The following is a 27,791-nucleotide window of genomic DNA, read 5'->3' as shown; positions in this document are numbered from 1 at the left end:
ATTGGATATGACAGGGACCACGGTCAAATTTGGCGGTCGCTTGGATACTGCAGCCGTTCATTCGCGCACAGCGGAGAGGGGAGGGGCTTCGCTTGGTGGTAGACTACGACAGCATTTTTCAACATCGCAATCAAATGGCCGACACACTATGCTAATGCTAACAATATTGCTGTCTTGGTAAGGTTCAAGGACTGTAAAAAAAAAAAAAATAAAAAAATAAAAAGCCGCCGAGTGAACAGGACGCTGTTTGGCTGTGAACATTACAGTATGCCTCGTAGTATGCCCGACGCTGATTGGCTGACAAATGGACGGATTTTCGGTGCTTCGCTCCGCGTCCCACCGCTCCAAACGCATCATTCGCAACGCAACCGCGCCCGCCCGCGAACTACATTGACTCCAATTGAAACACGCCACCAGAAACGCTACAACCGCAGTTGGTGTGAACGTAGCATGGATGCAGCATCAGGTGTTGACTTTTTTTTTTCCCCCATCAGACGTATTTGTCGTATGACTGCGTGCACCGAACCGTGAAGCCCGCACCGAGACGGTTCGGGATGTATACAAAAACCGTTACACCCCTAGTATACAGGTGCCAAAGTTATGTGAATAGCTGCTGTAAAGAATAAATAGAGTTAGCATGCTAACAGCTCCTTTCTATGTATCTATTTTCTATACAGCTTTTTTCCTTATTACGGCCGTGGTGAGCTATCTATCACAGCTGACTGGGCAAATGGCGGGTAACACCCTGGTCTGATTGCTAGCCATTCACAGTGGTTAATTTCTAATATGTAACATTTTCCTGTTAGCTACATAGTGAAACGCTACAGGCAAAAGTTTTAGCTTAATGGTCACATTACTGGCATCAATGTAGTACATACTGCAATTTTTGCCAAATTTACTTAAAGACAACATGTTTCATTAATAATACCAAAAACCAAGCCTTTACTCTGAATATTTTATGTATTATTATATTATATATTCAATGTTTATTCAGTTACAGTGTAAGCAAAATTCAAATCTCAGGGGAAAACCTAATGCTTTTAACTTCAATAATACACAAAAATGGTTTCTAATCTCATTAAAACGTTGAAAAGGCTTCAAGGCAATCTTTGTAAATTCCAAGGTGAACATTGATGAAAATATTATTCTTGGGGGGGGGGGGGGGGATCGGGTACTCTTACCGTAAAAAACCTCAGCAAAACATCCTGTGCCCAGCTTTAAATCCAATTCAAGAGTGTCTCTTCCAATCTCCCAGGCATCATGACTCAAGCCCACAGTGTCAGGGATGTAGTTCACACACACGCCAGTTAATTCAAAGCACAAACCATCCGCACTCTCTACAGGGACGGGAGGGAAGGCATACAAGGTTAACTACTGGGGAGAAGTACATGCAGTTAAGGATGATGAAGGAGGCCATCTTTGGACATTTTCCTGCAACATCCCCAAAAAGAGAATTATCCCATTGAAGCCCCTTGCTCCTCCGGAGAAGTGATTAACTGATTTGGGGTCTCTCCACTGTCCGAGTTGTGGCCTCCTCCATGCAGCCCCTTCTTTCGGAGGCGACTGGATCCATACCCATCCAGACTTCTCCAAACTGCCCATTCCCAAGACGTTTTATCAGCTGCAGTGACTCCCGCGGGATCTCCCACACATCTTTGGTTTTGACTGACAGGTCAGCGAGGCGGGGCATCCCTTTGTGGCAGGGAACCACTAAGCGACAGCAGAGACCGGCAGCTCGGTCTGCTCGGGCCACACGGCAACGCGCAGAAATAAGAGAAGAAAGAAATGTACGGAGAGTTGACAAGACAAAACTGCAGCAAGAGGAAGAAGGAATTCACGTGAATTCTACAGTGACGATATATAAAGTTAAAGCTGAAAAATCAATTGCTTTAAATGGCCCTATGGGCTGTTTCTAGGTCATTTCGTGCTATTTATATAGGCGAATGGAACCAACTGTACTGCTTGGTTGGCTTTACAAACAATACCTACTGCTATATTCAGAAATAAGTACTCTAGACACAAGGACAAAAGCATTGGGACAGCTGCACATCTAGTGAGACTTTCTACACGTTTCTGGAGAAGAACAGGCTCTATTTTCGCAGACAGCGCCAGCATAAAAACTGGCGTAACTGGCGATTAGTGCCCACGCAAGCCTCGATGTGCTTGTTTGGGAATTTGTTTCATCTCCGTGTGCCATGCCACAATTCGGTGGACTAAACAAGTAGACTAAACTTTACACCTGGTGGATGTCATCGTATTTCATTCATAAATGCGGGCATCAAATCCCATGAATCGTTGCAGAAATCAATTCACTGAACACATTATTATGATTATCATCTTTATGATCTATTTTTGAAACCATCCCACTGGCTGGACATGTGCGATTTGAGTGGAACGCAGTCTTCAAGCCCACTTCTCTGATTTGTGATCTCCCTGTAGCCAAATTTATATCATTCACCCGCGAAGGTCCGCTCGCAGTTCCTTATTAACATACTTTGCTCGCTTTGACTTCCTGCGTGGACTCCAGCAAATCAGTTTCTCCTTCCACTATGTCGAGGACAATTTAAAGGGAATGAGAGGAGCCCCTTCTATTGGTGACGAATCAATTCGGCCGTGTGCACGCCCACAACGGCGCAAAACGCTGGTTGTAAACTGCACCGTGCTGCGTACGTCTCTGAAAATAGCAGTCGTCATCCGTCAGTGGCAAGTGTACCTGTCTGTCTTTCGTCAGTCTGTCATTTTTTGTAACAAACTGAATTCTAATCGTCAGTCAGTCCGTCAGTTAAGTCCATCAGTTAGTTCGTCAGAAGTCCATTGGTCCGTCAGTCGGTCCTCCCAAAAAAAAAAAAAGTCAGAAAAACGTGCGTCCGCCAGTGACGGACAAGGTTTGTGACGATTAGACTGACAGATGAAAACACTCTTCGGTCATTTGTCAGTCCATCATTTTTAAAAGGCGTTTGTTGTCATTTGTCAATCGTCAGAAAAACAGGCGTCCGTCACTGATGGACTGACTGACCGGTCCGTCAGTCTGACGAATGCCCTGGAAGACCAAATCAAAGTTTTGCCCAGTCATGCACAGATTACCAGAGCTGGGCAGTCCGTCCCTGGGCCAGACCAGTCTGACCCTCCGGCCCGGCCGGATGCGCATTTTTGGGGTGGGTGGGGGTATAGGTGACAAATTTTAAAATATGGCTGGACTAAGCATGGCCGGAAGTGGATTTTAGTCCGGCCCACTAATCGGCCCTCATGCGTTTGACGTGGTCGCGAGGCGGCCAAATTTCATTTCAGCCTACTCAGTGAAAGGCTTCTTTTTAGGCTTCTTTCTACTCCCGCGTCGGCACGAGCGACAAATGCCGCATTGATTCACGTGACCGATTGTGTTGTTGGCGACAGGTCTGCAGAGGGCGGAGGGCGGAACGGGCGGGGGGTGATCATTTTTATGAATAAGGGCTGGAAGGGTACCCAGGTCAAGGGTCGCGGCCGGACCGGCCAAAAAGGGTCAAGTGCCCAGCTCTGCAGATTACCATGATAATACTCTAATTAAGACTTCTTTCCTCAATTCCATGTATGTAAATGCAGATTAATATATATATTTTTTAGACCAAAAGATGTCCACCGCTGTGATGCAAAGTGGCTTTTCCAGTTTAAGTCGTATCAACAACAGGTCGCTGAAGTTAGTGGTGAACACTGCATGCTTCCGGTACTCTTTAAAAACACTGACCATTGTGTGTTTTCCTATCATCAATTTTCTTTAAAATATCGATCGTCTTCCTACAGTCAGTCCCAAAAACCGCCATTCTATGTTTGTCTTCTTCTCATGTGTACATATTGCACTGGACATCTTCAGTGGAGCAGGGTTAATTTTATTGATGAATAATTTCCATAAAATATCAAATCACAACTGCTTTTCACTCAACTTAACGTAACATAATAAAATAATAATAAAATTGGATTTCATCTCAGGTAACACGACACTGTGTTTATAAATCTCAGTTCGTGTCTACACCTGGGAGAAAGAGAAGAGCGTGCATATTGACATGTTTTACATTTGACGCTGTGGAGGACACCTGGCTATGTAAACCGTGTCAAGAAATTATCATGGTAAAAACTAGGGATGCTCCGATCGATCGAGCACTGATCATGATCGGCCGATTTTCGTGAAAAGAGTTTATTATTTACTTTGATTATATTCTGAACCATGCAATGTTTAAGTGGCATGTCAATTATTTGGCTTTTTGCATAATTAAGTCTTTTGAGACTGCTGATTATTTTGATCTGTTAAAAAAATGTGATACTAAAAGCTGGTAAATTTAAGTTTTTCAGTTATCTTTGTGACTGAGTAATTGTTGTATTGTCCCAGCAACGGTTTTGTATTTCTTCATGCTTTTGAAAATATATATAGATTTTTGTCAAAATGACGGCAATAATATGGCTGTTTTTTTTTCATACAATATTGCACAATAGCAGTAACCATAAATAAATGGAAAAATATACAGATATTCCATGTGATCGTAATCTGTATCGGCCAATCTCACTCATGCAAGATTGGTATCGGTATCGGTGTCATAAAACCTGATCGGAACATCCCTAGTAAAAACACAACACACTCCACAAGCAGCTAACCCAAAATTATTTTAGGCAAACAACTGTGAGTAAAACTAACTAAAAAAACGTTCTGCTCTGACTAATGACAATCTCACGACATACTTGGAAAATAATACAAATTGGATTTACAAACAGAACAATCATCGTGAAGTCTGACTTTTAGAAATCTGCTTCAAAGCTATAGCAGTCATGTAGGTGTTCTTGCTAGCTTGATGTAAACATACGGCGTGCTGGTGGATGAGATGGCCAGCCTCAAAATATCTGTTCCAAATAATCCTAATTAGGGATAGACCGATTATTGGCCGGGCCAATTATCGGGGCCGATATTTGGCATTTTGGCGATTATCGGCATCAGCCTTTTTTTTTTCATTTTAAGGCCGATAAATTAAAAATTGCTTTATTTGTGCTTGCTGCAGCGTGCTTCTCTCTCTCTGTTTGCTGCACGACTGGCCCTGGACAGGCAGATTGGCCAGCCCAAAGCACCATCTGATTGGTTCCTTGTGAAGTGCGTCACAGCCAATCAGCGTAAAGCTGCGTGTATGCTCCCTGCTCGCTCTCTCTGTGTCTCCTGGACGAGCAAGGCACATATACGATGGGAGTCGGCGAGTTAGTAGTTCAAGGTAATGCAATAGACTTCGCCGAAATTTTTGTAAATGTCAGTCTACTATAACTCACTTGTAACTTTACTATGAGCCCTTCCATGTCATATAAACACAAGGAGCAATTCTGCCCGCCACAGTGAGCTGCCTTGCGGCTCAAGCTAACCACTCCCCCAATGTCACAACAGTAAATTTGCTTTGTGAATGACATGGCTTCTGAGAGAAGTTGCTGATAATATCGGGAAATGGTGATAAAAGTAAGAAGTGAGTGAGTGCCAATGTGTGCGTGTTTGTGTGTAAAACATGTCATGAAAAGCTAAACTCAACTTTATTCAAAGAGCACTTTAGAACAACCACCGCTCCAAGTGCTGTACATGGTGCAAAAATTGACAGCAAAGTACTGCATGTGAAAGTCCGTTCTTGAAAACATGCTTATTTTTCTGGCTAGTAACTGCGTTGAGGATTCACTTTTATGTTTTTGAACTTTAAAACAAAGATGTGTGAAAGATAAACATTTCAGTTATAGTGGATTTTTAGAAAACTATTTACTATAAGGAGATGTTTGTTTTCATTGAACTATAAGACATGCAGCTGAGCCTGGTAGCTCCCTGCACTTTTTTGTGAGACTTAAAAGAAAGTTGTCTATTTTTTAAGATCTAGAAAAGCTTTAACATCTAGTAAATCACTAAAGTTGTTTAATAAACATGGGCTTAAAGGCATTTAAACGAAGTCAAGTGTTGGAGTTTTTATTTTTCATAAATTTGACACCATTTTACCCCTTTTTTCTACAAATAAATATCAGCTTCAAATATCGGTTATCAGCCGCCTTGACTACTAATAATCGGTATCGGTCCTGAAAAAAAGCATATCGGTCTATCCCTAATCCTAATGATGTTTGATGCGGGTGGTCAAAGTCAGGCAAGTTCACCCCCCCCACACACACACACGCACAACACCCCCCCCCAACCCGCCCAAACACACACACTAAAAAAAGCCAACTTAGTCTTTAGGTGCACTGGTGGACCGCCTTGAAAAAAAGTCAAAACTGTCTTCGCAGGATGAAAGACCAAGTTGAAGGAAGGACCTCGGATTCTGTCCCAATACTTTTGTCCATATCGTGTATGCATGGCCATATGGTCATAAAGCAAGTATAAGCTCCCTTTTAATGGTCTCTCAACCTGCATAAGCTTTACGATAATGACGGTAATTAATGCTAAGAGATAATCGGAGTTCTAAGAATGTATACGTACTAAGTAGCGGTTAAACATAAAGACCGGGCTTTATGCAACTTGAGAAGCATTACCGTTAGGCCTGTTTAGGTGCCTGAGTGGTTCACCAGCTGCTTGCATTTCGATTAGCGCTGCTCAGCGGCACTTTAGCCGCTGACGCTGTCTCATGAAATCAAACGTCTTGCTTTTACTCCAGAGGAAGCTCTTGTGTTTGCTTGTTATCGATTAAACCAGTAGATTAGGGCCGTTTTTCCGTCCACACAAGCTGATAAGTGCAAAGACCCCCTCTCCTATACTCATGCAGGATAAAAGTCCCCCCTCCTTCCTCACAACCAGTGATAAATCCCCACGGTGTTTACATGGGGCAGTTAAGATGAGATAAAGGCCGGAGTCTCACCCATGAGGGTGCTTAGCCGGCCGTCAAAGCCCATCTGGGCCAATTGCCCGCTAATTTGGTGCTCTGTTCACTCTGGTGCCTGTCATAAAACCTGCCAATATGTGAACTGTATCCACAGCAAAGAGAAAAACAAAGGTTTTCCTCGAAATGTAGCAGCTCGGAAAGATTGATTGGAATGATAACAATTTGATCTCACTTGAATCAATTGCTCTCCATTAAAGGCTTTCTTTCCATTTCTGGGCTTGTTCAGCACAAGACATTCGGTGTTACAGAGCAAACACTTGGCTCCCCCTGGGGGCACGATACTCATCTGACCAGGAAAAAAAAACAGGACTGTGACATTTTAAATGCATTGATTCAAAGCCCCTGTGAGGATTAATTGTACTCAAACGCAAAACTCAGGTCACAGTGGAGATTTGCGGATATCTCCGGATCCGCGTTTGGCTGTGTACAGTCAGACCCGGAGATTTACGTCGTCACTATGTGACAAAAATGCTCTGACGTCACTTGCGCGACTTGTGTTTTCATGCGAGTCAACATGGATTCCCGCGGCGCTGCGTTGGTTATAGCCATTCTCGAGGCGCTTTTTGCTTACTTATTTGTCCGCAACTAACCACTGCTTCTCTTTGAAAGGTTTAAAAGCAATTTTGACCTCTTATCGGTAATCCCGAACGCGCTTGGCGCCGTGTTTTTGGTTTCATAGAAGTGACGTCAAAGGACGGAAGTTCCTTCTGAATGGACAGCATTTGGCTAACTACTGCCGCCTACAGGCTTGGCATGCGTTTGAAAGCGCACTTCCGCAGTTTCCTGTGGATGCGTTTTTTTATGTGTAATCCAACGCAGGCGGGGGGAGGATATACGGTTGTTAAAAAACCCCGGCTACGTGTAGACAAGTTTCATGTAAGAGATGCAAGAAAGCAGAACAAGACGTGAAAGCAGAAGCCTCAGTGTGCTGTCACCTGTGTGCATCTAGTGATGATAAAGTATAGTAGGAAATTAATGTCCTGTGTCACAAACATAAAGAAAACCCGTGGTGCTGATTTTAGGACATTATTCAGAGAGAGACTGACTGCAGTAAGGGGGAGAGAGAACAGTGATGAATGAAAACACAATTGCAAGCTTCTGTTATTACAATATCAGATATCATAACTCCAAGTATTCCTGTGACATATCTATGGGTAAAACAGTTTCATTATCACCACCCTTTTTTACTGACTGGGAAGTTTATGCCATTTGATTTCGGTATGACCAAACTTGGTTACTTATAAAGGGTTGACACTGAAACGTCGTTGTACCGCATGATATGCCTATGTGATCAATTTATTTAATCTAGCAAATCAGGAACGATTCAATATGTGGTACTTGCATTAAACTCCCGGCAAATTACAGTATATTAGATGTGTAATGATGATGATGATTCAATCGAAACAAAAAAAAACACTGAAAAACATTCAATGTATGTTTTCCACACAAGAAAAGGAGTAATCGGGGGAAAAATTACAGCGGGAAAATGGGACCCCCGTTTTCTTGGAATGATATGCAGGACATTGTACCTTAATAATATTCAAATTTTGAGTGAGTTGATTTTTGTGGCAAAAAAATGTACAAAATGAGTTCTTGCACTTAAGTTGGTTTGCTGTTCAGCAGTTTTGTGCCATCCTTGAATGTTCATTTTTATGAATTGCAAATGCAATTAATCGTTTAGCCCTACTTAAGAAATTGACCATTAACCTTATAGAGCACTCAAAAAGGTACTTAGGAGTTTTAATACTTTTAGTACAGTAGTTCTACATAAAATGTATATCCTTACATATTTTTTAATATATGTGTAGTTGTTAACAATAAATCTATAATAATTATTCTATTCAAATAAAAAAATATATAATTTTTATTTAAAATAGTAGTATACTACCACTGCTACCATAGTACTATAATAAATTTGCCATTTGATTTAATTGCAAATTTCCCACTATTTTCCCTTCATTCATTGATTGGCTAGAGGAAATCCAGCATCCATTTTCTATGTCGGTTATCCTTATTAGAGTCGCAGGTGAGCTGTAACCTATCCCAGCTGACTTTAGGTGAGAGGCAGGTTACGCCCTGGACTGGTCACCAGTCAATCGCAGGCCTCATACTGCCAAACAACAAAGTGTGAGAAGCAATGATCCAACTCATAATGTAGCATACTATATGCAGAACTAATGAACCAAGTCTGCATATTAATACAAAGAGTAGCTGCCGTACCGGAATAGTGCTGAACCAGCTGCTGTAGTGAGTCAAACTGAGCCCTGGTAGTGATGTAGTAGCCACCGCTGTCCAGCTTGCGGATCTTATAATGTTTGACATGGTCGCCTTTCACGTCATCCCAGTCCCGTATGGATAAGGAAAAGGCACCTAGGAGGAGCAATTAGGTTTTGGAAGGTGAAGGGCTTTTGTCACTCAATTATAGTCATAATCCAAAATGTTGACAATTTACCCTTTGTAGTTTCACTTTCCCGGATGAGGTAAGTACCCCGTGGGTTCCCAGTGGAGAGCAACTGTCTCTCGGCCTCCTTTCGGCCCAGTTTACCAAAGTACCAACTGTAATTATACGAGGCAGCATGTTAACCCAACAGCGGTACTAGTGGCAGACATATGAAACCTCACCTATCTGGAACTAATTTACTTGTACTTCACAAGAACATGTTCTATGCAGCCCCACTAGTCTAAACACAGCATTCCGATTAATACTGCGTTTGTGGAATATGAGTTAAGTAGTCAAATCCACCCGTTTTTGTCAACCTCAGGGGGTGGCCATTTTGTCACTAGCTGTCAACTGAAAATGACATCACAGTTGTTCATAGCTCAGGTAATTACCAATCATGGCTCAGCTTGAGAAAACAGGTGAGCTTGAGAAAACAGGTGAGCCATGATTGGTTGTTACAGCCCCCCTGGCCGCCCCCTGAGATGGGTGGATTTTGCTGCTTAACTCATATTCCACAAATGCAACATTAACCACAATGCCGTGTTTAGACTAGTGGAGGCGCATACAACATTTTATTGTAAAGAACATTCTGGGGTTGACTTCCCCTGAGTAAAAATGTTCGGTATTTTGTCTCTATTCAACACTTGGACGCTGTCACACACACGTACACAAACACTCTCTTTTCTCTACTTACTCCTCAGCCTGGATGGAATCCACTGGAGCCACGTAATTACTGGGAATATAACCACTGCCACCCGTGGTGAGTGAGCGAGCATCCCACCAGTCCCCTTCACTGGAAAAGACAGAAGTTCAGAATAATAAGTAGAGCAGATTGCTATGCACTTTATGTCTCATGAACTGGCGTACTTTGTGCCAGTGAACAATTCAACAGTACAACAAAAGTATATGTCCTGATTCACAGACAGTTTGGAATTTACAGTATATGGTCAGGAGTCACCCACATTGACTTCACAAAGTACTCTTCTGCATTTTTTACTGCTGTCTGGCTTTCCCTTTTGGATTTCAGTAATGTCTTTTTTTTCTTGACTGGGGGCTTAGCCCTACAGACACCAACTTGACTCTGTTGTGCTTAGTCATTTTTACCCTCGCCCTGCTTCTGTGTCCGTTTATTTTTTACCCAAGAGGCCAGCACAACCGGCAGCATATAGTTACATCATAAAAGAAATCATGTTAATATGTGCTTCATCTTTTGTATTAATAACCTATTTTTAGATTGAGAAAGTGGGAATGTTTTACAAATACTTGAATACTTTCTAAGTTATCTGTATTGTGCCTCTTTGGCCAGTAGGAAACTGCAACCAGGGCTTGACATTAACTGTTTAGCTCACCAGCCACTGTGGCTAGTGGTTTCCCAGAGTTAGTAGCCACTTGGCTTTCACTAGCCACATTTTTTTGTTCTTGTCCTCATTCTGTAAAACAATTCGGAGATTAAGATAAATGAGAATCAAAAAGGGACGTGACGTGAACTAATCGTGTGGTCAGACAACACCGACCATGACCGACAATGTCACATATAAACATTAGAAAATAAGCAGAGCTGGGAACTCCGTCGCAGGGACGAAATGGTCCGTCCGTCCCGGACAGGTGCCCATTTTGTGGACGGACAGAGGATGAGAAGTCTTTGAAAAATAACGGACTAAGGACTAAGCCCACAAGGATGGAAGTGGGTTTTCGTCCATCCCTCTACCGGTTCAAGTACAGACTGAACATGTCCTGTTGGGTTCTTTTAAAAAGCAAGACCACTGCATGTTCTCTTCTACGGAGCCGCCTTCATTAATTGCCTGCACAACGCTTTTCATGTGCTTCCCAGTAGTCACATTGCACATGCATATTCTGCCCTCTAGTGGTTCAACATATGTAATATCATGGATAATGCCACAGGAGTCAGGATGCCATTTCGAAACACGCCCAGCCTGTCTCGTGTGTGTAATCCGGGATAGCAAGTTTATTTTGTTGACTGTTAACATTTAGTACCTTATCCCTTTGCATTAGAGATAGACTTATTATCGGCGAGGCCAAATATCGGGGCATTTTAGCGATTATTGGCATCGGCCTTTTTTTTTTTATTTTAAGGCCGATAAATTAAAAGTTGGTTTATTGCAGCTTGCTGCGGCATGGTTCTCTCTCTCTCTCGCTCTCTCTGTGCTGCTCAACTGGCCCTACGTCCAAAGCGGATTGGCGCGCCCACAGAACCATCTGATTGGTTCCTTGTGCAGTGTGGGTAACAGCCAATCAGCGTAAAGCTGCCTGTGCCCCTCTCGCTAGAGCAGCACAGCACACTAGGGGTGGGCAATACTGGGATTTTGGTATCGATCCGATACCAAGTAAATACAGGGTAGCATCGGCCGATAATGATACTTTTTGCTTGGAAATGTTATGATCCCCCTTGAATTTGTATACTATGTTGATATATATATATATGTGTATGTTTTATTTTTTCTTTAATAATTTGGTTGGAAAAGCCTCTGCAAGAGTATGTTGTCTCTGTGTCCGCGGGGGTGTTCTGGCTTGGAGATCTCTGCCTTCCTCCTCCTCCTCCCTGAACTTCGCTTGCAGCTCATGGCTCTCTGTAGAGTGAGCTTTTTTCATATGTTTGTGTAAATTCGTTACCACAGTAGCGGAGCACTTTATTACACAAATCACACTTGGCACTGTCCTTTTCTGTTGTTGTAAAAAAATGTCCACACCGCACTAGCCTCCGCTTCTTGTTTGGCTCTGCCATTGCTTTAGGTTCCGGCCGCTCTCTCCCTCTCCCGTCGCCCTCTCTGCCAGGGAGGGGCGAAAAGGGTGCCTGAGAGAGAGTAGCAGGAGGCACTGGGCGAGAGAGGGGAAGGGGAGAGGGGTGCGCTCTTTGCTCAGAGAAGCGGCGCTTTGAGGAAATTGGTGGAGGAGCGAAGTATCGATCCCAGGACAATAGTATCGATCCGATCCAAGAACTTGCTTAGCATCGATAATATCGATATTTGGATCGATCCACCCACCCCTACAGCACACTGAGCACAGCAATCGCTACTTGAGCAGCACGGCACAGGAGAAATTCAAGCTACTAAACAGACTTTGAGGAAAGGAGAAATTCAAGCTATTAAACAGACTTTGAGGAAATGTTGATAAATGTCAGTCTACTACAACTGACAACCACTTGTAACACTACTATGAGCCCTTCTATGTCTTATAAACACAAGGGGCAGTTCTGCTTGCCACGGTAAGATGTCTAATTGCCTTGAAGCTAAGTGCGTGTCTGTGTGTAACCCACGTCATGAAAAGCTAAACTCGACTCAACTTTATTGATAGAGCACTTTAAAACAACCACCGCTCCATACAAAGTAGTGCTGTACATTGACGGCAAAATACTGTAAGTGAAAGTCCGGTCACATGCATTTAGAGCAAAAAGTGTCACGTGTTCTGCTTCCACAGGAAGTCAGTATGGTGGAGACGGCAGCTGCATATGCGACACAAGAGAATGACAGAACACCCACAAAAAGCAATGGAGAGAAGACACAGCCGTATTGATGAGATTATTTTTCTGGCTAATAGCTGCGTTGAGGATGCACTTTTCTGTTTTTGAACTTTAAAACAAAGATGTGTGAAAGATTAACATTTCAGTTATAGTGGATTTTTAGAAAACTATTTACTGTAGTAACCTTTAAGGAGATGTTTGTTTTCATTGAAGTATAAGACATGCATCTGAGCCTGGGAGCTCCCGAGACTTTTTGTTAGACTTGTAAAACAAAGCTGTCTATTTTATAAGATCTAAAAAAGTAAATCACTAAAGTTTTTAATATACAGGTGCTTAAAGGCCTTTAAACTAAGTCAAGTGCTGGAGTTTTTATTTTTCAAAATTTTGACACCATTTCAACCCTTTTTTCTACAAAGGAATATCAGCTTCAAATATCGGTTATCGGCCTCCTTGATCACTAATAATCGGCATCGGTATCAGCCCTGAAAAAAGCATATCGGTCTATCTCTACTTTGCAATCGAAGTATGTCCTTGTATACGACATCTTTAGACCATAAAAATCCCTACCAGGGTATACAGTTAAACGCCCCACAAGTGGAAGTCATTGTTTCCCCTTCAAATAACCTTGTGTTATTTTGCAATAATATTATTTTGTAAAAACTGAAAACGTCTTGCGTTAAAACACAAACGTTTTGCGATACATTTAAAAAAAAATTTTTTAATTACTCAATCCTAAATACTATATTCTCCTGATGTCCCCTGGCTTGCATCGGCATCATCATCATCATTTTCATCACACTGCAGCTAAATGCTATCTTGGTTAAACAGTTGGAAACAATTCAATCCACTCACGATACTCCCAGCGGATAAGTCGATGTGCATAGGAAATTAGCCAGCTAATGATTTTAAAATAATGTTTATGAGTGCACAGACTTTTTTTTCGTTTTTTTTGGGCGGCAGAGTGCGGATTGGCGGAATGTCAGGACGGAAGCGCTTTAAAAGGATGAGGACGGATGGGGTCGGAGGACAATTATTTTCATGAATAAGAACGGAGGAACGAGGACGGAAGGGTACCAGGTCAAAAAAGGGTAAAGTGCCCAGCTCTGAAAATAAGTTATATGAAAATCTGGGCTTGTCACATCGATTAGGAGGGAGAGAAATGTCAAGTTGGAAGTCGAAGGTTTAGGCATACCAACAGAGTATTTCATGTGCTGTATGTATAAATGGAGTAGATGTGTAGGTAGGTAGTGGAAAGTGTGTGTTGTGATCGTGTAAAAAGATGATGCGGTTCATGGAATGAATGACGAATGGCATGTAAAAAAGCCACCGATATATAGCCATGCAGTGACTTTTATATTTGTTGCCATCAAAAGCCCTTTCGCAGTTTCTTTAAACAGTTGTTCTTGGGTGTGCCTGGACGATTATGTTAAACAAATTCTAAAGACGGAGTACCAGAGAGTGACAACTGAATGGGGGAAGCGGGGAGGCATGGTATTTATGCTGAATAAAGCTGTGACGGGGGATTGCCTGCGTGCGAATTACCCGGCAGCTTCAAGGAGGAGCCCTCAAGAGGGAGTAAAGGCGGGAGGGTCTGAGACTCTGATAATCTGCATTCTGAAGGAGAACTGTCTACAGGGGGGACAGAACATGTTTGTGTTGTGTTAACATATTGAAATGTGTGTCTCTACGGAGCCTGGGAAAGAAACACTGAGTACGGAGAGGTGGATCCCCCGTCTGTCCCGTGCAGTTTACTTACTGAACTTACTTCAGAAACAAACCTCATTAAACCAGCGGTTTTATGCAGAATATCACTGAAAATAAGAAGAATAAACAAAGAAGCTCCCGCATGTCTTTGAAATTGATTCATATCCTCTCTCCCTCAGTGTCTTGTGATGAGGGAATAATTAAACAGAGGACCTTTGTGATCCAGCTGAATCACTTATGCATTCATTCACTCCACCATGTGAGTGTATTCATATGAAGGCCCGTTGCCTGAATAACACGATTTAAATAAACTACAAACACCGTCAAAATGAGAGCTGCTCCCTAAAGGGTCACAGTAATTAACTTGTGGTGGGCTGAAAGCAGCATCCAAAGATTTGAGCTTTTTATTAGAGATGAGCGTAATCATAAAAACTATAAAATGCTGTCTGGTTGCCCACCTCAAATGAGAAAACTCATCATCGCAATCACTTTAAAGCTTTTTCATTCAGTGTTTGTCCAACAGGAGTCACTGTGGCCAAGAAATACATAATTGTGGCTGGAGGAAAGGGGAGCAGAATAGAGGGAGGGGAGAGAGAAATTGAAGATGCGATGCAGCTCTTTGTGGGCGCCACGAAGGAGCAAGACGAGAGAAAAGGGGAAAAATGAAGAAGGCAGTCTGAGCCGGGCCCTAATGACAGTGTTTTCCTCCTCCCTCTGAGGCCCACAAGCAACAGAGGCATGCTGTGGTATGTCAAAGATGCTTACGAGGCCCTCAGCAATCCCATCAAGCACCATTGATGGGATTGTTGAGGGCTTGCTGGGCCAAATGTTGAGGCTAGGATGTGTTTTTTTTATTTGTTACTCATATGGAAACATTGCGTTGAAGTGACTTTGATTCTGTGTCATAGTGTCTTTAATTTGTGTTTAAATATCTTACGGTTGACTGTTTATGGGCTGCATAGCTATCAAGTCAAATTAAGTTGATTTAGTACCATTCGTTTCTACTCAAACTGCTCCTCTGCAATCTTTTTGAAAGAAAAAACTATCATACATGCGTGTGGGTGTAACAGGCCACTTCCTGTTCCAGGTTCAGAGGCAGCACCACACTTCTGGACTCATTGCTCAAGCCTGTGTATGCCTTAAATAAACTATGCTCAATGCTTATTGTCATTTTCTTGTTCAAATCTCCTCTTTGAGCTCACTGAAAGGATTTGTGGTCTATAATATTGGGCTCCATATACCCCAAAATAACTTTCCAGTTGTCTTTCCTAACATTTTACATTAAAATTAAGCATTTCTCTGCAACTCAAATGCTTCAGTATTACTGTATATGCTGCTGTTTATGAATGAATGATTTTTAAAAAATTTGGGGGGCGATTCCGAAGACGGAAGAAGGCACATATTTTGTCTCTTTGGCTCAGCTAACTAGAAAGCGCTTTCTCCTTTCCTCCCTGCCTATCCCGGTGATAAATGAAAACATACAGTAGACTCTCTGACAAACAAGTGTAGTGACTTACGTGCTGTTGATAATCTGGAACCTTTCTCCTTTTCTGAAACTGAGGTCATCTTCTGTCCGTGCTTCGTAGTCATACAGTGCCACAAAGAGGGTGACTCCTGCACAAAGAATTTAAAAATGTAACATCAACATATGAGGACCTTCCATTTTAACTAAATGAGGAAAACTAAATATACAAACTGGTATACAAACGCACAGTGCCAGTTTTCTCCCAACAACAATGAACCATCATAGCCAAAGCAGGTTCTGTCATATTTCTAGCTACCGACAATGAAGGCTATTTGTTTCACCCACGCTTGCAATGTTGTCTAAATTAGCGCTCACTCGTCTGTAGCATTATGCTAAGCTAATGTCCATGCTTTCCATTACATATGATGTGGGAAAGTCGCCCCCTGCCAACATGGCCACAAATAAATGTAACAGTCTCTTTTTGGTGATTGTGCCACAGCACAATTTTGAGGGGATTGGACACTATTTTCTGTCCGTGAAATCTGGTGTCCATTTCTTCCGGGTCTATTAATTTGTAGCTCATCTGTACTTGTGTCTACCACTGATCAATCCAAATTTTTAAAGTGACCAGTTTGGCTCCATCACTTCCTTGCCTTTATTTGGAGGGAAAAAATATAAAGCATGAATTAGGCTAAGGGAAATGCAGATTAGAATACCCTCTACAAAATGAAAATCCTTTCCACAAATTACCTGAAGTCACCTCCCTATCGAGTGTTACCCATCTCCCTTATAGCTCACCACTAATCCAAGCAAATGTCACTCTTAAATGAGACTTGAAAAAAATGCCAACCTGTCCTAGATAGTTGTGTATATTAAAAATAACCTACTTCTCTCACAGGAATGTGAGTATGTTCTCATTCTACCGCTCCTCCTTACTACCGTACATTGTGGTAGCAAACATGATAAATGATAGGTTGTTTTGACAGTTAAAGCAGGGGATGGTTAACTAGGTTCACAGTCAAAACAAGGTTTGGGAAAAAAATGTTACAAAGAATTGAGATTATATTTCCGCGTTGTGTATAGTAGAATGAAGTAGTGTATTTGAAAGATAATGTATTCTACATTTGGGGATGAGAGATAATGTTTTAACAAATGTAACAATGTTTCAAGACCAAATCTCCACAATAGTGCTATCCTTGCGTATTTATCAAAATAAAAGCATCAAATATATGATGTATTCACAAATTACAAGGCTTAAAGCACAGGTTTCAAACTCAAGGTGTGAGGGCCAGATTCGGTCCGCCGCATCATGTAATGTAGCCCACCGAAGCAAATCATGTCACTTTCCTTGATCCTTGCTAAAATGTGGTGCCAACATTTTAAATGATCATAATAGGGGTGTCCGGATCTCATATTTGTATCTGATATCGGTCAGATATATGTATATATCAGCCAAAAAAGCCAAATCGGATTGTATCTGTCTACATCCAAAATCTTCGATATTAGCACTCAAAGTTTAAGATGTCGACGATGTGGGAGTCCTTTACAGGGCTCTACGTTACGCCGGATTTGTGGGTGCACTCCCTGCATGCGCCCAAATTTCACGATGTGGTTGAAGAGAATTATAGGTTGTACATTACAACCAGCTGAAGTCGAGAGACGAAGTCTCCTCTACTCTAAAAAACATATTTTTGTTTTGAGAACTTATTGAAGCTTAGAGACAAAAAAAATCACGAGCACACGCACTGGTGTCATTCACTTGAATGAGATGCGTAGCGGAGGCTCCCTCGGTCGTGGGCCCACCTCGGGGATGGAGGCTCCAGGCGGCCGGCCGCCGCAGGGGTCGGATACAGGAGAGTGAGGACGACTGAGCTCTGCCTTTTCCTATTTAACTTTGCTGCTGGACACTATAATCGTGTAGACTTAGTCGATATTGTACTACAGTACAAATTGACGAGTTGATGACATCCTGGAAGAGATCTCCGTGAATTGCTGCCGGGTCTGGCAGACTCTTTAAGTGGCAGAGGTCACGTAAACAAAAGAGGGACTACGGAGCCAGGCTACTTAGCTAAGCTAAGCTAGCTACGCAAGCATCCGCTGTCAAGTCTCTGCGGGTGATATGGAACAAGAACTAGCAGGAAATTGCTATGTTTGGGACTGTTGCATTTATTAATCACTTAAACCTGGCTACCTGCTCAGATTCTCCACGTTTCAATGTAAAAGTACTTGAGGCTACTCGCAGCACAAAGTGAACTTTATGTCGCCAGTTTATGATGTCCAGTATTGCGCAACGATAACAAACCACAACTTTATTGCATGCTTATGACCCTGGTGAGGTTAGTTGCTTGGATGGATAGTGAAGACCGTGTTGTTACTGTCAAAATAGTCATTATTACGTGTTGGAATAACTGCCAAGGCTCGTTGGAAGTGCAACTATGGTGAGTGATGTTTTAAATAATTTCTTTTGGTCCTTGAGAATGTAAAATAGGGTCGTGCATTTATTTAAAAATATGTGTGTGCAATGTGCATTGTTGGAAGGTCACTGTTAAGTAAATAATTCTGTGAGTGATTTATTCTTTGAAGCATTAATATTAAATCTACAGTAAACACTCCCATGCGCAGTCCCGCTGTAACGAAAATTTACATAAATTGTTCAGGAAGTGGGCGGCACGGTGGTAGACTGGTTAGCACGTCCGCCTCACAGTTCAGAGGTTGTGGGTTCGATCCCGGCTCCGGCCTCCCTGTGTGGCGTTTGCATGTTCTCCCCGTGCCTGCGTGGGTTTCCTCCGGGTACTCCGGTTTCCTCCCACATTCCAAAAACATGCATGGTAAGTTGATTGGACTCTCTAAATTGCCCCTAGGTGTGATTGTGAGTGCGGATGTTTGTCTCTGTGTGCCCTGCGATTGGCTGGCAACCAATTCAGGGTGTCCCCCGCCTACTGCCCAAAGACAGCTGGGATAGGCTCCAGCACGCCCGCGACCCTTGTGAGGATAAGCGGTATGCATAATGAATTAATGAATGAATGTTCAGGAAGTAAATTTCTGTAAATTGGCAGGTCTGTGAATGTGATAGTCATAAATTTTTTTACCCTTAGCGCTGGTGCAACCAAGTAAAAAAGGGCATGGGTGCGCCAGTTTGCAGCCAGTAATCTAGAGCCCTGCTTTAATTTATTTAAGTGCAGAACATTTTCATGTTTGAGTTTGAATTTATGTAACCCAAATGTTTGGAATAAATGGGTCCTATTTTCTCATAGCTACCGTTACTGACTATTGTTATTTGTTTTAATAGTATAAATTGATCAAGTCTCTTCTAACAATTCATACTAAAAAAGGAATTAAAGCATGCATCATTCCTGCTGATTGCACAGTACTCCAGGCCGCCCAATGTAAAAGGGATTGTTTACATGGGGGCTGGCATATCACGAACCAGAAGGAGTCGCAGCGGCCATTATTCACTGCTCAAAATACATTCACAGAGAGCAGCACAAATCTGATTAAAGTTGTATATATTATCTCTGCATTACACTACCGTGTAATGTATAAGAAAAAAGTCAAATCTGGTGACTGATTTTAAAGAGAAAACAATATTGACTCTTGAACTGGGTCACCATCCGCAGCTCGGGGCGGACTGCTATTTCTGAGAACAACCCTTCTGGCATCTAGTAATCCAAATAGATATCCAAACAGCTCATTGGAAAGATCCAGATTTAATGGATATTTCAACTTTTGATAGCAAGTTGGTTTTTACTGCTCATTCAATTAAAACACTTACAGTGTCTCCTGCCTCATTGTCACACTGACTTTAAGAGGGAAATCAACCCAAACACATTTTTTCAAGAATATGTTCCCAGCAGGCCCACTCGTTGAAACACGGCATCTTGATTAATATTGTGTTTGTGGCATATGAGTTAAGCAGCAAAATCCACCTGTTTTTAGCCATCTCAGGGGGCAGCCATTTTGTCACTTTTGTCAACATCACAACTGTTCAGGGCTCAGGTAACGACCAATCGTGGCTCATCTTCAGAAAACAGGTCAGCCGTTTTAAATAATTTATTTTGGTCCATGCCAGTGATATGTCATTTGTGATGTCATTTTCAGTCACCGGCCCCTGAGATGGCTACAAAGGGGTGGATTTTGCTGCTTAACTCATATTCCACAAATGCACTACTAATCAGAATGCTGTGTTTCAACTAGTGGACCTGCTGGGAACATCCATCCATCCACACATTATCTGCCGCTTATCCGAGATCGGGTCGCGGAGGCAGCACCTTCAGCAGGGAAGCCCAGATTTAATCAGATGCCCGAGCCACCTCAGCTGGCAGCTCTCAACGTGGAGGAGCAGCGACTCGACTGAGTCCCTCCCGGATGGCCGAACCGCTAGGAACAAGTTATTGAAAAAAATATGTTTGGGTTCATTTCTCCTTCAAAGCTTTGTTTTAATGGAAAATGACTCTGCAAATTCTACAATTCTAAGAACATTAAAGTAGAAACCAGCAAAAAAAAAAAAAAAAAAAACACATTCCAAAATGTCTGAATGAATCCCTTGTTGAGAACAACTTTAAATGGGGTTAAATTGTTTTGTCTTTGAGATCAAATGACTGATAGGCAAAAAGCGTCACTAAAAAGTATTTGATCAGGCCTGTGTTTGCTCCAGCCTTTTATCTGTTTCCATGGCTCTCTGAGCTTGACAAATGGAAGTTGAATGGAGACTTCTACAGAGTCCTGTGAAAATTCTTTTGATCATACGAATTCAATTATTTGACTTTAGACACTCTAACCAGGCTCCCAGAAAGCTCTGGGCAACATGTTTTTCGATGGATGAGAGGATTGTATTGATAGGACTGCTAAAGGGAAGGGTCTGCGGCTTTTCATGAAAATGGCAAAAAGGGATGGAGAAAACCCTTAAAAGTTTTACGAATCACAAGACCCTGATTGCGTTGCAGTGTGTGCATGTCTCACTCGGCCAATGGAGTAGCTGGGAAATATAAATTGATTTATTTATTCGTGTTAGGCTGACTGAGTGAGCTACTTGCAGTACATACTGTATAAGGTCATAGGACTAGCTGGATTCCATTGAAAGATATTATATTAGTAAAACAACAACCGAAAGTCAATTAGCTTTATGATGCTAACACAGTCTGAGTTTCTCTATGATGTGCCTGACAGGATGCTATTAGTAATACATTGCAGGCTGCATCGCTGTTATTACAACAGTGAAGGGTAGCTTACATCCAAATTTTTCCTGCAGGAAGGAGTTTTGTTTTTTGTTTTTTTAAAAGATGAGCCTCTCTTTGCACCTCTGCCTCTGTGTGGATTTGGATTATACACGGAAAGAAATAAACCATGCTTTGAGAAAGTGCAGTCCTATGAATTGCGGGAAAATCTTGAGTTCAAGGTAGATACTGAGTTCAGCCAAACAAAGGATATCCTGAGCGGGAATATTCATTTCCTAAACAATGTCCTCTCCACACAAAGCCATGTGTTAATACCAGCCGGACGTTCCTGACAGGGCTGGGCCGTACTGGGCCGAGGGTCTCAATTGCTAAGGCTCTGCCTGTAAGACGGGGATTGTTGGGATGTCAGGATGTTGTAGGAAATTTTGAACAACGTAAAGAAATCATCGGCGTCTGATCTGATCAAATTTGGAATTTGACCACAATTTTCTGCAGATAATGATTTTAAAGTTACAACTTTCATTCAAATTTCAAAAGACAACTTTCAGACCACTCTCAGTAGTTCATAGACTTATAGCTCTGGCCAACATTACTGACACCAACGTTTTTTGCCTAAAGTCCGCAGCGAATGCTTGCGAATGTAGCGAATTTTGGGTTTCGTCAGGTTTTACGGCAAATCCTCGCAGGGAGGAAGTGGGTGACAATAAAAGAGAGATAATTTGAGAGGCTGCCTCACCTCCATTCACAGGCGCGATACATAGGGTTGGGCATTGATGACCGAGAATCGAGTGGAACCGGGCCAAACATTCTTGTTCTCCCAGAATCGTTCCGATTTTAAAGTCGGTGGTAAATTTCGATTCGAAGTTAGCCGCGTGGAAGAAGCACGAATGAAGAAGGACCGACAGAAAATCTGGTCCATCACGCCGCCGGAGTTGCGACGACTCTGGACGTGCGCTGGGCCCATCCCGCGGATCTCCCGGCTGCAGGGCCCACCGGGACCCCGCAGTTGCGATGATAGCCCTCCGCGGGGTCCGAAGACAGAATCGGGTATGTCAACTGCTAACATTAAGCCAACAAGTTAAACTGGAACTAAAACAGTGAGTCAACACACAAATGCAAATGGACAGCTAATATTTAGCTATTAGCATACACAACATATACATAAATACATACACGCGTCTATACACATACAGGCTAGCATATGGTTACATAGACTGCTTAGATTTTTCCCTGCTTGTCCCTCAAATGCCGCTTTGTGTTTGTCATATTTATTTTTTTCCTTCTAAAGAAAAGCAAAACTTGGTTAGCCGATCAATCAGTATTCAGTAGCATGCTTTAAGTAACTACTGCATTATTTTATTTTCTTGAGGTTCTCAAAAAATAAAGCTCTCATGAAAAATGTATGTACCGGTTAAAAATAGCCCTATGAGTAACTCATAGTAATGTTCACAAATAGTAAAAAGTGAATGAAATTAAAGGACAGAAATTCATACGATTTGTCCAAAAAGAGCTCTTTTTTTTTTTTTTTTAAAAGAATCTGAATCGAGATGCCCAACACTCGTGTTACGTACGTCTCGTGTGTGTATTTTGGCGACAGAGACTTCACTATTTCATCCACAGGTACATATTATTTTATAAATATAGTTTTGTGCTATTGTAAAACACAACATATGTATACTGTATAAACTGTATTTTTATGCACAACACCAGAAGGCCGGAGCCTAAATCCAAACCCTGAGACAGATGTTCTAACAACTCGGCAGAATGTCAGAGCCTTTTTCCTGCGACACCCGGCAACCGTTTTACATTGTGGAACAATTGCATACTATGCCTTTCAGGACTAAATCATTAGCGCTCCCGCTTTCCTTAACACATTACCTGTCCCACCACGGGTCCTGAGGGTTCCAGTGTTCGAGGAAGTGCTGACCCCGCCAAAAACAGTCATCCCCTGTCCGACAGGTGTGTGGAAGTTGTTGTAGTTGGGGATAGCCGTGACCCCAAAGCTGGGGTAGTGCTGCGGTGTGGGGTCAGCCCCATAGCGGTAGCCCGCACACTGGGAGATGCTGGTGTCTCTGTCGTCTGTGAGTTTGGTTGCTTCTTTATCCTTGCATTGCACACAGCCCATTATCTATAATCTGTGAGGACATGAGAAAGAACAACAGATACTTTAAGTTAGTTTAGTGCAGCATGTCCAAAGTCCGGCCCGGGGGCCAAATGCGGTCCACAGTCAAATTTTATCCAGCCCGCAGCCTCTGTTTTAAAATGAATAACGTCTGGCCCGTAGCCCCGTTGACAAGTGTATAAATAATATATGTACACTCTAAATGCAATTTCACATTTACACACAAGAAGGCAGCAGCACTCTGTCCAACTCCATAACCCTGTGTGACCCTCTCCGGACAGTTTCTAAAATGGCGACCTTTGCATAAAAAAAAGGAGAGTTGACAGCGAGGGCCGACAATTTAAGGAAAGGTGGAAATTGGACTATTTCCACTGAAATACGCAACAACTGTGTCTGCCTCAATTGCAAGGAAACTGTTACTTATTTCCCTGTTTTTAAATCTAAAAGTTCAGTGAACATTTTTCAACAATATTCCACATTTCAAATTTACTCTGGCCTGTACTGGTGAATAAGATATAAATGTATATTTTACATATCTATTTCCCTGTCACAGAATTAAAATGTTAAGATAACATTCAATTGCCATTTGCTATTGATGTTTGAAATGTAATTTACACTAGTGAATACTTTTACTTCTTTCGTTGTTTTAAATATAAAAGATCAGTGAACATTTATTTGCTAGTGATATGTCATGTTTCAGATGGACCAAAAGACATGTTTAAAAATCTTGAAATTTCAATAAAGTCAAAAACAAAAGGCAGACTGGTTTGATAAAATGTACTTAAATTTATTGGTGTAAATGGTCGGTCCCCCGCATTTTCAACTCACCAAATCTGTCCCTCTTTGCAAAAAGTTTGGACACCCCTGGTTTAGTGGAATGCGCAAGAGGTGTTCCGTCAGCCCGTCACTGATGGACGCCGGGTTTGCTTGTTCTCGGTCTCGATACTCTCTAGTTTTGACAATGTCTTGGTCTCGGTTGGTGTAGTCTTGATTACAACACTACGTCAGAGTAATCGTCACTAACCGCGTCCGGACCTCTCAGTCCGTCACTAACGGACGGCCGTTTTGGTGGTTAGGTCGTACTTCGCGGGTGATAAGCCGCTACTTTTGCCTCACTTTTTGAACACTGCGGCTTTTAACGTGACACGTTTTATTCAAACAAGCTTCAAACCGCCATAGTTTTGTCACAGTGGACCAATGAATTATTGTGAATGTTTTTTGTTAAGTGTTCTGTTGTATTAATGTTATTTTATGTTAAATGTTATGTAAAGCGCTTTCTTACAGCTGCTTGTTGTGAAAGTGTTATATGTATAAAGACGTATAGTAATGTGTAATTGCATTTGCTGTTTTCTCTGTCAAATCAATCCCTGCCATTTGCAGCTGACCTATTAAATCTAAATCCATATTGCTGTTCGCTCCGGAGGTTATGGCTCTCAATGAAATGATTTAACCTAGTCGTGAAAAGTTTTTCAATTACTTTTGAGAACTGAGGCAAAACTGAAATTGGTCTACAATTAGAAAATGCATACTTATGTCTATTTGTATATACTTGAACAACCTTGGCTATTTGCGTTGTGTTGGGGAAGATACCTGTTCAAAATGACTGATTGTAAATATATGTGAGTGGTTTGGCTACATACTGTATAATATCTTTAAGTAGTGACATGTAAATATCCCAGCTATCAGTATATATATTTTTACTATTAAACTTACAAACCACATCTATCAATTAATTCTCGCTGGCTTTATTCAGAAATATGGTGTTTGTGTTTCTGCTAATATTCTGCCACCTCCATCCCATAGGGTTAGGGTTAGACTTGGGTGATGTTGTGGTGGTGGCAAAAGGTTGGCTCCAAATGCAGAGAGGCATGGCAGAATATACTCAAAACAAAATATATCTATTATTTCTATTATTTTTTATGGTCAGATTTTGGTCACAAAACGGTAGCATCTTTTTACTCTGAGATGTACAACGGCTGTTGTTGAGATACGATGAACAATTTTCCTCATGATTGAGCATCTTTCATCTGAGACAAAATCATTCAATTTAGTACAGGCTTAACACAGCAATGTCTCCATGTTGGTCCACTCTCATTATAACCAATTTCAAAAAATGCCAAAGGTGCCATTCTTACAATCACAAAAAAAGTGTAGCAAAAAGCCTCAAACAAAATAATGTAGGATGGATAAGGTTGCATGTAAGAAACACTGAAGCAGACACCACTGAACTCATCACTACTTAAGTGTGTCACTTGACACTGCTGTCACTTCAGATGACATTCCTGCACTTATTAGCACTGTACCCTGGGAAGTAGCTATCTTTTTTTATAGCCTGACCACAACTCAGTCTCTCGATGAGTCACGAAAACAGTGCATCTCTTTCATGGTCAGGAGGCATAATGGCGTCAGGATTATTGGCTGGAGACAAGCCCTCCGTTTTAACACTGTGCTGTCTGTGGTAACAACATACTGTAACCTTGCTGATAACAACGTAGCATGAAGGGAGCTGATCTAAACCAACAAGGAACTTGCATTGATTCAATTCACTGTTTTGGTGACTTGATAAAAATTCATATACTTAAAACTCGACATGGACTTCGGAGTTAAAAATGAGATATGACTTGACAGACTTGATTATTGTTCTATTTATATGTTTGGTTTAAAGATAACATATAAAATGACTTAGTCTAAAATGTCATTGCGTTTGCACAGTTTCAAGGGTCTGCCAGTGAGTTTGCAAGATTTCTCAAGGTGAGCTTGAAGTCACCATTTGTTGGGTTGTGAGTCACGACGACATTAAGTATTCCAATTCTATTTTACATTAGTGATCCTTTATGGCTTCGCTTGCATTTTGAGCTTGTATGCCTGACACTCACGTTGCTTGCTCGCGTTTAGCTAGAATTCGACTGAAATAATGCCCCTTCCGAGTTGTGATGTGGTTTTATTTCATAAAATGCATATGCATTAAAATGCATATGCATATGCATTTTTGAGTTGTTTTGTATGAAAAAGCTAATGGTCTACATCTGCTGTAAACCTGGATTCCCGATTTCGAGGAAAACCTTTTTTTACCCAATCGCCCACACCCCAACTGTAAACCTAACCTAACATCACTGTGACACTGTGATATACATTGTGAGCTGGAAACACTAATGAAAACGTTACCAAAAGCCTTGCTGTTTTGGTGCTTACCTATATGCTGAACATATATGTAGTGCTATAATCATCCATCCATCCATTATCTATACCGCTTATCCTCACAAGGGTCGCGGGGAGTGCTGGAGCCTATCCCAGCAGTCTTCGGGCAGTAGGCGGGGGACACCTTGAATTGGTTGCCAGCCAATCGCAGGGCACACAGAGACAAACAAAACATCTGCACTCACAATCCCACCTAGGGGCAATTTAGAGTGTCCAATTAACCTACCATGCATGTTTTTGGAATGTGGGAGGAAACCGGTGTACCCGGAGAAAACCCACGCAGGCATGGGGAGAACATGCAAGCTCCACACAGGGAGGCCGGGGCCGGGATCGAACCCACGACCTCTGAACTGTGAGGCGGACGTGCTAACCAGTCTACCACCGTGCCGCCCGTGCTATAATCATTAGATTAAAAATTACATCCAGCATGTTGTTTGAGATGACAATCCCGATTATACTGGTGTGTTTGAGCATGTGTGCGAACATCGTAATGCCACAACAACTGGACAGCTATGAAACTAGACAAAGTACCAAAATAGCCTTCAGCTAATATTTACAATTTTGTCTTCCAAAATGCCACTTAATATGCAATATTTACTTCCTCCTTTTTCTTCTGTCTGTGTAGCCATATTTCAGACTGCTGCAGGGAGCCGGATACATATTTACTTGCGACAAACGGGGAGGATGGTGTGAAACATAATTAGGGAGAACGGGCTCCTTCTCTCAACAGCAATAAAGAAATAGGAAATCATATGAAGGAGCTGTTCTGTCAATCAGCAATCACAACAATAATCTCTCTGTACAAACAATCGCAGACCAATAAAAGCACACAATGCTTGCTATAAGAAAAAAACATTTTATGAGGAGGAAAACAGATATCTAAATTGTGGACCGGTACAATTTTATCTGAGTCATACCACCCTGACAGGCAGTGTGAATCAGTTAGTTGCCTCTAGATGGTTATAAAATAAATACTCGTCTAGTATCTCAGTTTTTCAGCAGTCAATTAACTTGCCTTCTAACCTAAGGAAGATATGGAGTACAACTTGAAAAAAAGTCCAAAATCCCAATGGTTGATGTAAAAAGATCTCAAGAAGAAAAAGTGAATTAAAAAAAAAATGTTGCATTCCATGTAAACAATGTCAAAACGATCCCCACATTCGAACAGATTTGCAAAAATGCCTGAAAACACTGTAATTTGCATACCGGGCCAGTACCACACATACAGTATGTGCACCAACTTGCGGTCTTATCCAACACTGCGTTTCTGAAATTAGACTGGAGGAATGTGTCTCAGCCGGTCACAGTAAATGCACACTTAGCTGGATCTTCAAAACAATGCTGTGTAAAATAAGT

The 27,791-nt window shown here is 41.8% G+C and overlaps 1 protein-coding gene across 5 annotated transcripts in view; it reads right to left on the bottom strand.

Moving 5' to 3' along the window:
• The window catches only part of fynb (FYN proto-oncogene, Src family tyrosine kinase b), an 81,175-nt gene that overhangs the window by 8,762 nt on the left and 44,622 nt on the right, over positions 1 to 27,791 (bottom strand). For 2 of the 5 annotated variants that reach the window (XM_086018127.1, XM_086018126.1), the window contains 7 exons: positions 22,994 to 23,250; positions 15,994 to 16,090; positions 9,989 to 10,087; positions 9,307 to 9,410; positions 9,075 to 9,224; positions 1,576 to 1,740; positions 1,182 to 1,337 (listed from right to left, as the gene is read on the bottom strand). In XM_086018127.1, coding sequence (XP_085874253.1) covers positions 1,182 to 1,337; positions 1,576 to 1,740; positions 9,075 to 9,224; positions 9,307 to 9,410; positions 9,989 to 10,087; positions 15,994 to 16,090; positions 22,994 to 23,240 — 1,018 coding nt within the window. In that variant the 5' untranslated portion in view covers positions 23,241 to 23,250. The remainder of the gene's footprint in view (positions 1 to 1,181; positions 1,338 to 1,575; positions 1,741 to 9,074; positions 9,225 to 9,306; positions 9,411 to 9,988; positions 10,088 to 15,993; positions 16,091 to 22,993; positions 23,251 to 27,791) is intronic. The other 3 variants (XM_086018128.1, XM_086018129.1, XM_086018130.1) reach the window with 3 other exon arrangements.

Source organism: Filicampus tigris, chromosome 20 (genome assembly GCF_054856515.1).
Source record: "Filicampus tigris isolate MCC_2025a chromosome 20, RoL_Ftig_1.0, whole genome shotgun sequence".
Lineage (NCBI taxonomy): Eukaryota > Metazoa > Chordata > Actinopteri > Syngnathiformes > Syngnathidae > Filicampus > Filicampus tigris.
This window is presented reverse-complemented; position numbering and strand designations above follow the sequence as displayed.